The following is a 12913-nucleotide window of genomic DNA, read 5'->3' as shown; positions in this document are numbered from 1 at the left end:
TGCTAGCTCAGGCCGTCTTCCACGCACTTAAGTTCAAGAGCCGAACGTTAACCCAAGTTCAACGGAAAAGGTACATTTACCTCAATAATCAGTCTTCAGCATAGCTTGCCTTGACATACACCAAGCAGTCCACCATACCGATCTCAACATGTACCCAGGTAGCCCGGATATTGTTGTCTCCGTCGACCTGGGCACAACATATACGGGCGTGGCATGGATGACCCCCAAGACCCCCATCCAAGTGATCAGTGACTGGCCCGGTAGCGGTGACCGAGGCGAACGCAAGGTGCCAACGACGCTGGTCTACAACGCCAACGGCACTCTCTCGTCATGGGGTTTCATGTGTGCCGACGACGAGCTTGAAGCTGGGGTTCCTGGTGGCGCGAAACAACGCCGGGAATTCTTCAAAATCTTCATGGACGCGGATACGCTAGCAGACGCGCAGCAGCAAGGCCTCACCAGCGCACCGCAAAGTGTCTACGAAGCGCAACAGTTCGTGACCGACTTTCTCCAGCAGGTCTATGTCCACGTCAGGGAGTCCATCGAGACGCAGATTGGACGACGTGGGATAGGAAACGGCTGGACAGACCTGGCAGTCGAGTTCCTGTTTAGCGTTCCCACCACCTGGACGAGTCAAAGTATCGTCAACTCATTTAAGAAGGTGATCAGAGAGGCAGGGTTTGGGGTTGAAGGCCCGAAGCACTCTGCCCAGGTCGACCTGACCGAAGCCGAGGCGGCGGCTGTGGCCACGCTCAAAACGAGTGCCGTTAGCTTCAGCATGGGGAGTGTCTTTCTCACTGTTGATGCCGGTGGCGGAACAACGGATTTGGCTCTGATGCAGGTTACCTCCTTGAATATGGCAGTCCCGCAGATGGCTTCCTTGCATGCCGTCAACGGTGTAGGGATAGGAGCTACACTGATCGACCGGTTGTTTATGCGCTTGGTACAACGGAGGCTGGAAGCCTGTTCGGATGCTGCGGCTCATATACCTCCTGATTTGCCCTTGCGCCTGGCGAGAAGCCACCAGTTTCGGACAGTGAAGCACAAGTTTGGCGAAAGGGCATACATGCAAGAGCTGTTCAGAATTCCAATCGAAGGGTTGGCTTATAACTTTAGCCACGCCGGGCTGGGGATTGAGAACGGGAGGATGGTTTTCACGCTGTGAGTATCTCTTGTCAGGCAAAGCCGTCTCGTGATTCCAAGGATGACCGGCTAACCTCGGAACAGTCAAGAAATGCAATCATTGTTTGACCCCCAAATTGAGGGCATCGTGAACCGAATCATGGGCGAGCTAGAATGGCTCAGAACCATGGGACACTTGCACCAGGTTCAATACATGGTCCTTTCGGGCGGACTGGGCAGCTCAGCTTACGTCCGTGACCAGCTCCAGCAGCGGTTCCTCGTCCACCAACATCCCAACGCGAGCGACCAAGTGGCAGTCATCCCATGCAATGACCCTCAGTTGGTGGTGGTGAGAGGCCTTCTCCTTGACCGGCAACAGAGATGGGAATCGGGAGGAGCCACCTCGGTGTTGTCAACCCGCATTGCTCGAGCAAGTTACGGCGTCATTGTCCAGCAGATTTATGTGCCCGCCATGCATTACAACGAAGACGTCCGCCCCGACCCATTTGAGCCGGGCAAGAGATGGGCTTTGAACCAAATCCAGTGGCTCATCAAAAAGGGCGACCAAGTAAACCCCAACGCGTTCTTGGTGAAATCCTTTCAGATCCGGCTTGCCGAAACGGAGACGACCAGGGCATGGAATTCTCAAATCGTCGTCTCCCACAATGCTCCGTCACAGTTACCCAGTAGCATGAAGCAAGGTTGGTATCCGGCACCCACCACGGTCATGTAGTCAATCCCTGGCTGACAATTATTTCAGATGGAGCGTATAAGCTTTGCGAGGTGAAAAGCAATCTGAACGGAGTCCAGCAAGACCAGCTTGTCAAAGTCAACAAGAGAGGAACTTGCTGGTCACGCGGGGTCACTTTCTACATCTGTCAATTTGATGTCAGAGTGATTGTAGCGCCGGCTGATTTGAGGTTCGAACTGTGGTTTGGTGGCCAGAAGTTCTCGGGTAACCACGAACCTATATCTGTCGACTGGGATCAAGGAGGGTCCAAGGTGAAAGGGATGTGATTGAGATGGCAAGTTTTGTGGTGAATCACGGGGGTGGACGTGGTTGCTTTGTTTGCATAAGAGTGGTTGCTGTGCCAAGATGGAGAGTTGGATACAAAAAAAAACACTGCAGCTTCGTCGCGACTCGTGCAGGTGGTGCCAGTAGTGGTGGTGGTATGCACGACCTCTAGAGAGTTAATAACTTGTCTCCGCGTATCCTGTATGTGAGTCTGTTAGTGGCTGTTAGCGTATACCTCGGTATTACCTCTTCATCTGCCTTTTCGGGATGGATCTCGCCTGCCACCAATGCCACCACCAAACATGAACCTGAACCACCTCAACTTCTCCGATAGGTCATGATGTTACCAAGCAATCTTTACAGTACATATCGCCAATACAAGCACGACACTGATGTCGTGGCCTCGTGGCTAGCCCAGACCGGAAAGACGCTGGGCTGCGCCGCCGAACTCATCGCTTCCAACTCGGCCTCTCCCGCAAATCCCAACCTCAAAAGCGCTCGCCTCAAGGGCAAAGCCCGAAAATCGGCAAAGCCTCATGCTGCTGCAGAAGCGCACGGGCAGGCCAAAGGCCTCTCGGAGAGGCAGAAGTATGTGCTTGCGCTCAAAAACTTTGTGCCGCTCGCCGAATTCATCGGTACCAAGTTGAGTGAGGCAAGGGTTGTTGAGATTCCGTCCGTTGTTCCAGTTGCTATCGAGCGCGCCATCACGGTGCGCAAAGGTTTTGCCCGGCTCCTCCAGGATCATGGCCGCGCCCTGGAGCTTGAGTCCAATGAAAACCACTCCTACTTCGTCTCAGTCTTAGAGAAGGTTCGACATATCCTCGAGCCTCTGTTCAGAGACTCTTGGGTCAGGAGGGCTCTCCCCAAGCTACCCAAGACAACAGCTAGCACCAATCCGTTTGATCTTCTCGAATTTTATGATGCTCCCGATTTTGACCTCGCAGGAGACTCTACAGGTAACTCGAAGGAAGCGGCCAAGGGCAAGGAAACCGTCGATGAGGGCGTCATTGTTGATTATGAAGCTGAAGACTCTGCGTCCTCTCTCGTCGCCTTTGCTACCCTCTTCCGCGATGTCCGCGCTCTCCGGATGCAGGTCAGAAGTCTATGGGCTGCCTATGCCAAGGGCGAGCTCTCTTTGCCTTCCGTGGCCGTTGCTACAAACACGGCCATCAATATTGCCCGATTTATGGAGGAAGATGCTGCTGATAGCGTCCGCTTAAACAGAGACAAAAAGAACCCCAAGGACTGGGCACTGTTTTACTGTCAAATGGCTACCAGTAGTCAGGGCATTGATATTACCGAGCGCACTCCAGGCTGTGACATAAATCTCAGCGCCTTTCCCATGCTGGACGAGTCCATGACCATCGCCTTCATTCTTCTCGAAGCATGGATCAGCCAGGCACGGGCGTCAAGCGAGGTGGTGACTTATAACGGCAAGTTTGGCTGGTATGATCTGACGATCGACTATGATTCGGCACCGACGGACGTCAAATGGCAGCAAGATAAAGCTGCTTTCTTGGAGGTTGCGCCCCAATTCGATCTCATGGGAAGGTTTAACACCACTCCGCCAGATGCCCTCCCGGAAGGATTGTATTCCGATATGCCCGTTGAGGACGAACTCTTGCGCGGGCTTCGCCTTCTCCTTACCCGGAAAGAGAAGGTTCTACCCTTCTGGCTCGCGTTTGCCACCACCATTCATCTTGATGTACGTCGCGTCCTGGGACGGCAGTCTGAGAAGCCGTTTTGGGCCATGATGCGGTACAATATGGCTATCGATGACAGTATAACCCAAAATTTGGAGTATTACGAGAACTTGACCATCAGTATGAATTGCCTTTTCAGTCCCCAGAACTTACAAAGCCATTGCTAACTGTGTACGGCAGAGGGCTGGGAGCAAATGCACGGCGACAGACAACTTATAAAACTCCAAAATGAGGCGCGCTGGTTCACTGAAAACCCACTCTACAAAGTTATCGAGTCCACAGGACTCCTAACCTCCCGTGACAACAAAGAACACACCTTTCTTAAGATGCATCCGCTTTTCTGCGGTCTCTGGATTCACTACATCCGCACAACCTACCACCTCCTTGCAACCCAATTCGAGCGCTGCTGGGGCGGGATCCTCTATACTGGCCATCTCTACAATGCCTTATGTAACGAGGGGCTGATCGACGACGCTGCGAAATGGGACGACATGGATCTCTTCTATCGTTTGCAAGGCGGTAAAGACAAGTTTTTTGTTGGCGCGGCACCCACAGAGCGGGACAGCTACCACAAACAGCTTTGCATGATGATGGGCTTCTCAGCAACGAGCTTTATCGCAAGCACCAGAAACAAGACACGGAAGCTCGTGCCCACTAAAGCAGGCCCACGCTCTCTTGTGGCTCAAGGTAAGGTATCCTCCATGTTTCATAATCAATACAGGCCAAGCATGGAAGGAATCAAGCTTTCTGTGGATGATGTGCAAGCGATCCTCAACAAGAAAAGTCAGAATCCACAGAAAACACCTCAGGCCACCCCATCGCAACTCATCCACCAACTGGCCCTTGACATTGAAGCCGAAATTCCCGAAACTTCAGTCGATTATCTTGCAATGCACAGACAATGCTGGGACTTTTTGCGCAGTCTCGAAGGCGCCGTGGATCCGTACTTTCGCCGGGTCGCCGGGCCAGGTTGGATAGAGAGGGAGCATCAGCTTCCCTTCGTGGTGGGCTACATATTCTCTACGGTGCTCGACCCCGTGGGAGGAGAAAGCAAAATGACAGAGTTCCTGGTCCTTGCTTCCAAAGTGTACAAAGAGGCGGTTGCACCCTATCGCAAGGACGTGACTTTTCACCTCGAAACTATCCAGGACTACGACAAAATGCTTTCTCACCCCGAAGACAAATTTCTGGGACCTATGCTGAATGAGTTGTCTCTTGAAGAACCAGAAGATGAGGAATGGGTCGATTCGGAATTTGAAGAGATGATGGAAGCCGATAGAGAAATAGACGCCATGTGCCGAAAGTTCGACCCGTTATGGGACGAACCGGAAGATTGAAGCTGGGCTGACTTCCGACCCAACGATCCCCCTCTTGACCCCCGTCTCCGAGAGGGATTCGGCCCAGGGGAATCGTTCAGATATTCATACGACGAGCCTGGCGAGCCTATCACGATGAGCGTGGAAGCCATGCAGCGGTGGATGAGAGTTTCGAGGGCATTGGAACGGAAGCCCAATGTGGTCTCGCAAAAGGATGCAGAGTGGTTGCGACTTGTCCTGAGGAGCCCTGAATTCCAGAACACGAGGCAAAGAGCTGATTGAGAACGTCACGCATGAGTCCAGCAAGATGCCGGCAGGCTTTGAATTAGACCACGGCGAGCCAGCTTGTTTCATAATGAGAACATGGCAATAAACGAATTGCTCTCACACTTGATCATGAATTGGACTACAGCACCCGAACCATTACCTGCTGAATGATCCATGTCAGGACAGCATCAGCAGGCCAAACATGCCTATATTCATAACACTCTAAATTGGGAGACTACTCGGGTCGTGGGAGCGTCTTTGGATACGTCAATTCATCGTTCATACTTAACATGAATTTTTCCGCAAGGGCATGCCTAGGCAAGGTCGGGATGGTGGGAAATACACGCATTACATGGGAGAGCGTAACAAATGTAGAGGTAAGTATGTGAAGAAAACAATGGTCGGTACCATGTTCATTGAGGTTATGTATGCACTTGCTTCATGTTCTGTAGTAGTCAATCCAACAATCCGGTTCTTTTTTTCTCTTTTTTTTTTTTTTCCTTTTCCCTGGTATGTGTCCCACATCTGGTACTAAGGTAACGATCAAGTTTGCGCGCGAACGCGATGAAGGCTTTTACCATTTCGGTTCCAAGTAGCTGCGAAGCTTTGCCAATGTCCGAGAGGCCCACGTGGTCTGTCTGGATGGTTTAGAATACTGGGATGGAGCGGAGGAGACCGGTTTCCCTTGTAGCATGGAAAAGGTTTCGCTGGGTGATGGGGAAACTGGCAAGACGGAGACATCCTTTGAGATCAATGCCAGATGAGACTAGATACAGGCTGTGAACTTAAGAAAGGAGGGAGCGCGCATCAACCCTGACACTGATGCGCCGTCGGTAGCGTGGCTTCCACCAGGGTGGTTTGAGGGACAGGAGGACGGGAGTGGGATGATTACTGCGGAAATTGGTGAGCGTTTGAGAATCCGCACCACACTCCCAGGCAACGCTGTCCTGCCTGCGAACTGAACCGCGAAACCTTGAAGAACAACATCGTTGCCTTTGTCCAAGAGCGCGGGCTCGATGGAGTCGATTTCAGTTGGGAGTATCCTGGGCTGGTGCAAGTACCCTGACCACACCTTCTTTGGTAGTCAAGTTGTTGGCTGTGCCTCCATTGCTAACGTGCTCCTGTCAGAGTGTCTGATGCCATGCCTTTCTTGGACGTAGAAGAAAGGTAATCTTTGTGAAAACAAAAACCTTTGTGCCTCAACTCTCAACCTAATAAAATTCTCTATAATAGGTTCCAATGATAATATTAAGACAGGAGGAACAGCTGGAGATGCGGGGACTGAGTTCTTGGATTGAAGCAGTCGTTGTTCAGGGGCTGGTGGTCAATGTAAACAAAAAGAGTACAAGAGTACTTCCTTAAGGCTTCCAGGTTGTGTTCCGCTTGCGCCAGTGCGCCTGCTGCCAAGCCTGCATTTCATCACCTACCTGCATGAGCTAAAGAGCTATCCACCTTATCCATTATCGCAGCGTCTCGAACGCGCTGCAACACCCTCCGAACCGCGCAACACCAACGGCATTTCCCCAAAAACATCATCAGACTTCACACATAACAAGCGACCCGTGACTGGATTGGAGTTGGCGTACTTGCAATGATGGATAACTCGGGTCCCAAAATGGGCGCGGCAGACGGCGCAGCTGGTATCCCATACTACGAAAAGCAGCGACAACATCTCAAAGAGCTGCTGAACAAGAAGAAGCTTTTGGAAAAACGTCTGGTAGGACTGCCGTCGGTCACAGCCACGAATGTCGGACTCGCCCGCTGATCAAGAACAAAACAACAGCTTGCGCAAGAAGAATCCATCTACCAAAAAGAAACCGAGTATCTCGAAAACACGCCAGCGGGCAACATCATTACGGGCTTCGACAACTACACCAAAGGCACCGCCAACGTCGCAGCACAGCGCAGGAAGACGGGATTGACAGACGCGAACCGTGTCTTCTCCAGGAGTTCGATATCGTATAATCCGGCGGCTGTGCGTCGTTCTGTATTCTCTTCCCTCCTCCTCCACCCTTCCACCCAGACAGACAGACGCTTTCCCGTCCACCATCACCGTCCTCTTCCTCTCGTTCGCATCCTGCCGCAATGCAATTCACTCTGCACACTTCGAATACGTCTAATTGAGGATGGCCATCACGGGAGAACTCTACCTTGCTAACTAGTTTGGAAAATCCACAGCAACAAGAATCACAAACACCCGCCTCTTCAGCCCCGGCTTCCCACGCGCCGACGCCGGTGTCTACATCGTTCAATAACAAGGACGGCGCATCGAGTGCGCCCACGCCCACTTCGGCCACGGCCGGTAAGGCGAACTCCAAGAAGAAAAAAGCGGCGACGTCAGGTGGTGCGGGAGTTGAAGATAGCGAGACGGATTCGAGAGAGACGAAGAAGGCGAGGACGAACTTTGGGGCTGTTCGCAAGTAAATCTGTTGTGGCCACGGGTGAGAAGAGTTTGATCTGGGTTGAGGTTGGGTTTTTGTGTGCGAGGGTTTCTCGATTCTGCATAGGAGGCAGTATTGGATGGTACATGGCGTTTTTGGATTGCTTGGATGGGTTGAATGGATTAAGCAGAGCGCGGCGTTTGGGGACGGGCATTGATATCAATTTTATTCGCTATTCGAAATAAGCCATCAAGACAACGAGTTTATCATCTGTTCGTAGCTGATGACCTGTCAATTTTTTATTTATTTATTTTTTGAGAAAGCGAGCGCAAAGAACGAGAGTTGGAGTTGGGACAGCATCGCATATGGTACTGTAGCATCCCTCAATCTGCAGATTCTGTCTCCCAAGCCTAGAGTAGATGCGTTGTCCACGAACCCTCGCGATCTCAGTATTACGCCCCAGTAAAGTAGGTTTCCAGGGAAAGCTAGTGAGATCTTTTGACCAAGTTGAGATGATGACATTTGATATGGCAACATTAGTTTGCACACTTGATGTCTAGATCGTGAGGTCTTCTATGAGAGCTGAGTGCAAGTGCCAGAAGCTGTGTCGCCTGCCAACTGCCAGCATGTGAGTTGTCGGTCCTGACGGGACAGCGGGGTGCGGCGGGCTTGGGTGTTGTCGGTCTACTCTTTTCCTGATTGGTTGAACTGAAGCGACCCACAGAAAATTGCAGTCCATGAAAATTTGCAGGTGCGCACAGACCGGGTGCAGCACCTCCTAGGAGGGTATAAAGGATGGTCCTCCCTCCCTCCTTTCCATTCTTCTTTTTCTTTTTTTTCTTCATGTCGACAATACTTCAGTAAGCCCCCCCCTACCTATGAGACATAGGGAGATGCACTCTTCAACGCATGACTCTAACCACACTGCACTTTACAGGAGAATCATTTCTATAGTATTTGTCCTCTTTTGTGTTCCCTAAAGGAGCCACAGATCCCACCGCGGTTGATGATCAATATCCTCGGCGCCCAACAGTGAGGTCCTTATTTACTTTCGCACTGCCTGCAAAGGTGGCGGTCGCTTCACGGCGACTGTATAGAGAGTGGCGATGATCTGTACCCCGATTTCCAGAGGTCTGCCTTCGGGCGCTTTGGCGGGGTGGGTGTCGATGGAAGTCTGACGCGCTTCCATCAAACTTTTTTTTCATTGCGACTTCTGGGCTTCGGCTCTGGGCGTGAAGAAGAATGTACCTACCCATTTGAACATTGCGTCAAAGCGCGCTTGTTTTCCCCTTCGTCTTGCTTCGCGTCTATTTGCAATTGTGTTCCTTTCCTGCATCCTTGGTTGCCATGAACCCGCTGGCTGCCCCTGCTGCTCAATTTGGGAAGTGGTCTGCGCTGCGTCGCGTTGATCTCAATGGTCTCGTTCACTTGTGTACTTGGGGCTTCCTGGACGTCAAGCGATCGTGGTTCGTCGAGCGCGCCGGAACTCTACTTTCTTCTGCCAACCACGGCCCATGAAAGGGCCTTGAAAACACATTAACAAGCTTCCGGCCGGTGAAGTTCCCGATGAGAATCATTGCTGTATGAATAAGTGCACAACATGTGTATTACGTACATGACGAGCGAGGTAAACTAAGCGCTGTCAATTACACCATGGTGGGGTGGGGTCACAACTTCCCCTCGATGCCTTGGCAACGACGGAGGCTACCCCTCACGGCGGAAACAACACGCTTGCAACCCTCACGGCGCCTTGTCTCTGTAGAAGCTACATCGGTGTATGCCTTATAAAGTAGCAGATGCCTAGACTTGAAAGAGGGGATGTGGTCGTTATTACTTCTTCACCCTTTTTGGAACTTGGTGCTTTCTTGCATCCTTCTCATATCAGCCTTTCCTGGCGCGGATGCCTCTGATATATCAATAGCAGTATCAAACATGACTCTTACAGCAACCAAGTTCACGCCCGAGGTACTGCTGACAGCGCCACGCCGTTCACCAGCTATTCCCAACGCCAAGGGCACCAAGGCGCTCTTTACAGTAAGTTGGGTTGAGTACAAGATGGATTCGCGTAACCCATAACAAAAATGTGGATGGACTACATGTGAATCTGAGAAATGATGGGTGGGGGTTGTGTGTAAGTCCTGTCGCTGACCAGAGCCTTGACGACACAAAGGTGACCACGTACTCGTTCGAAACACACAGGAAGACTTCCCAGATCAGACTTCTGGATATTGAATCTGGCCAGTCAACGCTCCTTGTCGATGACTTGAGCGCTAGCGAACCGACATGGATTGGCGACGACGAGTTCCTCTATCTCAAGAGTGGTGAGAAGGGCAACACCACCGTCTTGGTGGACAAGATCGCGCGCCCAGGATCTCAGTAGGAGAACCCTTCGATAATGAACAAGTTCACAATTTGCTAAACATGGCATCTAGAGCATACGAGGTCACCACGATCAAGGCCCGGATCTCGAACATCAAGATCAAAGAGCTCACGAACGGCACCGTCGCTTTTGTGTGCTCCGCTTCCGCTACCCCTGATGGACAGCTCTCCAATCCCGCCACGGCGAAGAAGCCATATTCAAGCGCCAAGGTCTATACCAGTCTCTTTGTCCGCCATTGGGACGAGTGGCTAGGAGAGGACAAGAACTCGCTTTGGTATACTGCGTTGGAGAAGAAGAACGGTCGCTTTACGCTGACGGGTAACGGTCTTGTCAACGCCCTGGCAGGGTCGAAGCTTGAATCGCCAGTACCGCCCTTTGGAGGCACTGGTGACTTTGATATCAGCCCCACGGGATTGGTATTTGTCGCGAAGGACCCCGAGCTCAACCCTGCCCTCTACACCAAGACCGACCTGTACTATGTTCCCCTCAAGACCTTCACCGAGGAGCAGCCACCTTCGCCCCAGATTGTCGAGACACCTGGCCTGGAAGGCTACACCAACAGTCCGGTCTTTTCACACTGCGGTCGCAAGGTGGCGTTCACCCGGATGCGCAGCAAGCAATATGAATCCGACAAGCCCCGTCTGGTGCTTTTACCTGATATTGGCGATCTGAGCAAGACTGAAGAATTCTTCGCATCGGATGACGGCGAAGGAGCGTGGGACTATCGCCCCGAAACTATTCTCTGGAGCGCCGATGACAAGTCGCTCTATGTGACAGCCGAGAAGAACGGCCGTGTCCACCTATGGGAGGTCCCTTCCAACCCAGCTGATGCCAAGGACACTCCCTCGGTAATCAAGACCGCAGACGGCAGCGTCAACGATATTAGACTCCTCGCCGAGGCCGAATCTTCGTCAAAGCTCCTGGTGTCTAGTACCTCTCTCGTTGATAATAGCTGCTACAGCATCGTCAATCCATCCGCCAACTCCACCGATATCGTTTCGTCGAACTCTAAGCAAGGGAAGACGTTCGGTCTGTCCAGGTCGAGCATTGGCGACATCACATTCAAGGGGGCTGGTGATTACGACGTTCATGCGCTCGTGGTCCGCCCCTCGAATTTCGATGAAAAGAAAAAGTACCCCCTTTGTTTCTTGATCCACGGCGGCCCCCAGGGTGCCTGGCAAGACGGATGGAGCAACCGCTGGAATCCGGCCGTCTTTGCGGAGCAAGGCTACGTTGTCGTGAGCCCGAACCCGACAGGAAGTACGGGTTATGGCATGGCTCTCCAAAACGGAATCAAGGGCCAGTGGGGTGGCAGGCCGTATGAGGATCTGGTCAAAGCGTTTGAGCATATTGAGGAGAACATGCCGTACGTAGATACGGACAGGGCGGTCGCATTGGGTGCTAGTTATGGTGGTTATATGATCAGTGAGCTACTCCGGGGATGTCCAAATACGATGAAGGACCGTGGATGGGTACTAATATCTCGTCGCAAACAGATTGGATCCAAGGCCACCCTCTCGGACGCAAGTTCAAGGCACTCGTCTGTCACGACGGTGTCTTCAGCACCCTGAATCAGTGGAGCACCGAGGAGCTTTTCTTCCCCATCCACGACTTCGAGGGAACCATTTACGATAACCGCGCCGGATACGAGAAGTGGGATCCCGCTCAGCATGTGAACGAGTGGGCCATACCGCAATTGGTGAGTTCAACTCTTTAACAAACATCATCATTTTCTTGGGGCTGCCTGGCACTCATACTAACCACACATGCCTTTCGAATTAGATCATCCACAGCGAACTCGATTATCGTCTCCCCATAACCGAAGGCCTCGCGCCCTTCAACGTTCTCCAATCCAAGGGAATTCCCAGCAAATTAGTCATGTTTCCCGATGAGAACCACGTAAGCAACATCTCTTATAAACAAATCCTCAATCGGAATTTCCGTGTAGTGGCAGTCTAGTGGCAGTCACTGCCATAATTTAATTGCAAGATCTAGATCCTTCAAAATCCCAGCAGCGGCCATCAGTCCTCCTCCCTCACCTCCTCGTTACAACGTGCTCAAGAAGCCTGGAGTTATGAAGCAAGTGAAGCAAGCGCTTTGCCATCGCTTACCCCCAAGTACCTTTCCCTCACCTCCCACAGCCCATTTCTCAATCTCGACGGGATAACAAACTCAGCAAACGAAATCGTTAATGCTAACCAACGGCGACCGAAAACCAAAAAAAAGTGGGTTCTAAAGCCAGAGAATAGTCTTGTCTGGCATGAGCAAGTCCTGGCATGGATCAACAAGTACTCGGGCGTGGAGAAGGAGACGCAGGAAGTAAAGGAGATTGCCATTGTGGAGGATAAGAGGCAGAAGACGATGTAGGAAACGGCTTTGTTGTTTTGGTGAGCATGAATGAGTCCATAGGTAGGTATACGACTATATGAGGTTGGCTGGGTGGTGGTGGTGGTGGTGGGTGGTAATTGTGATTTGTTTGATTCCTTGGTTGAGTGGCGAGACGTTTGACACAATAATGGAAGAGCACCTCGGATGTTGGAAAATAACTCTACCTCTTAACGATGGATGAGTGGATATACATTCTCAGGAGCTCCGACAGAAATGTTTTGCTTTGCGGCTTTTTTCGAGGTTGGATGCCGTTGTTAGCTCGAAGGAAGGTGTTGCATATTCTTTTTTTTCTATCCCCTCCCCTCTAGCTAAGCGTAGTGTGCTTCGTGCTTCGGCGATTC

The 12913-nt window shown here is 51.7% G+C and overlaps 5 protein-coding genes across 5 annotated transcripts; 4 read left to right on the top strand and 1 right to left on the bottom strand.

The window, feature by feature from the left end:
- Window positions 1–148: 148 nt before the first annotated feature.
- Window positions 149–2139, top strand: NEUTE1DRAFT_90925 (uncharacterized protein; the record flags this gene model as incomplete). Its single annotated transcript, XM_009857865.1, has 3 exons — window positions 149–1161; window positions 1228–1823; window positions 1883–2139. 3 exons carry the CDS (start codon window positions 149–151, stop codon window positions 2137–2139), a joined length of 1866 nt encoding a protein of 621 aa, XP_009856167.1.
- Window positions 2140–2477: 338 nt separating this feature from the next.
- NEUTE1DRAFT_150050 (uncharacterized protein) lies at window positions 2478–5177 on the top strand (the record flags this gene model as incomplete). Its single annotated transcript, XM_009857864.1, has 2 exons — window positions 2478–3960; window positions 4021–5177. The coding sequence occupies 2 exons, from the start codon at window positions 2478–2480 to the stop codon at window positions 5175–5177; spliced, it is 2640 nt and encodes an 879-aa protein (XP_009856166.1).
- Window positions 5178–7038: 1861 nt separating this feature from the next.
- NEUTE1DRAFT_133163 (uncharacterized protein) lies at window positions 7039–8073 on the top strand (the record flags this gene model as incomplete). The annotated part of the gene is made up of 3 exons (XM_009857863.1): window positions 7039–7140; window positions 7207–7398; window positions 7602–8073. 3 exons carry the CDS (start codon window positions 7039–7041, stop codon window positions 7845–7847), a joined length of 540 nt encoding a protein of 179 aa, XP_009856165.1.
- A 538-nt stretch (window positions 8074–8611) lies between these two features.
- On the bottom strand, window positions 8612–8998 carry NEUTE1DRAFT_72229 (uncharacterized protein; the record flags this gene model as incomplete). The annotated part of the gene is made up of 2 exons (XM_009857862.1): window positions 8612–8680; window positions 8740–8998. A coding segment is annotated over one exon (184 nt), but the record flags the coding sequence as incomplete, so codon positions are not given.
- A 599-nt stretch (window positions 8999–9597) lies between these two features.
- On the top strand, window positions 9598–12721 carry NEUTE1DRAFT_72228 (uncharacterized protein; the record flags this gene model as incomplete). Its single annotated transcript, XM_009857861.1, has 6 exons — window positions 9598–9838; window positions 9975–10180; window positions 10237–11609; window positions 11681–11883; window positions 11967–12083; window positions 12411–12721. The coding sequence occupies 6 exons, from the start codon at window positions 9623–9625 to the stop codon at window positions 12549–12551; spliced, it is 2256 nt and encodes a 751-aa protein (XP_009856163.1).
- Window positions 12722–12913: the final 192 nt, after the last annotated feature.

This window comes from Neurospora tetrasperma, assembly GCF_000213175.1.
Source record: "Neurospora tetrasperma FGSC 2508 unplaced genomic scaffold NEUTE1scaffold_81, whole genome shotgun sequence".
Lineage (NCBI taxonomy): Eukaryota > Fungi > Ascomycota > Sordariomycetes > Sordariales > Sordariaceae > Neurospora > Neurospora tetrasperma.
This window is presented reverse-complemented; position numbering and strand designations above follow the sequence as displayed.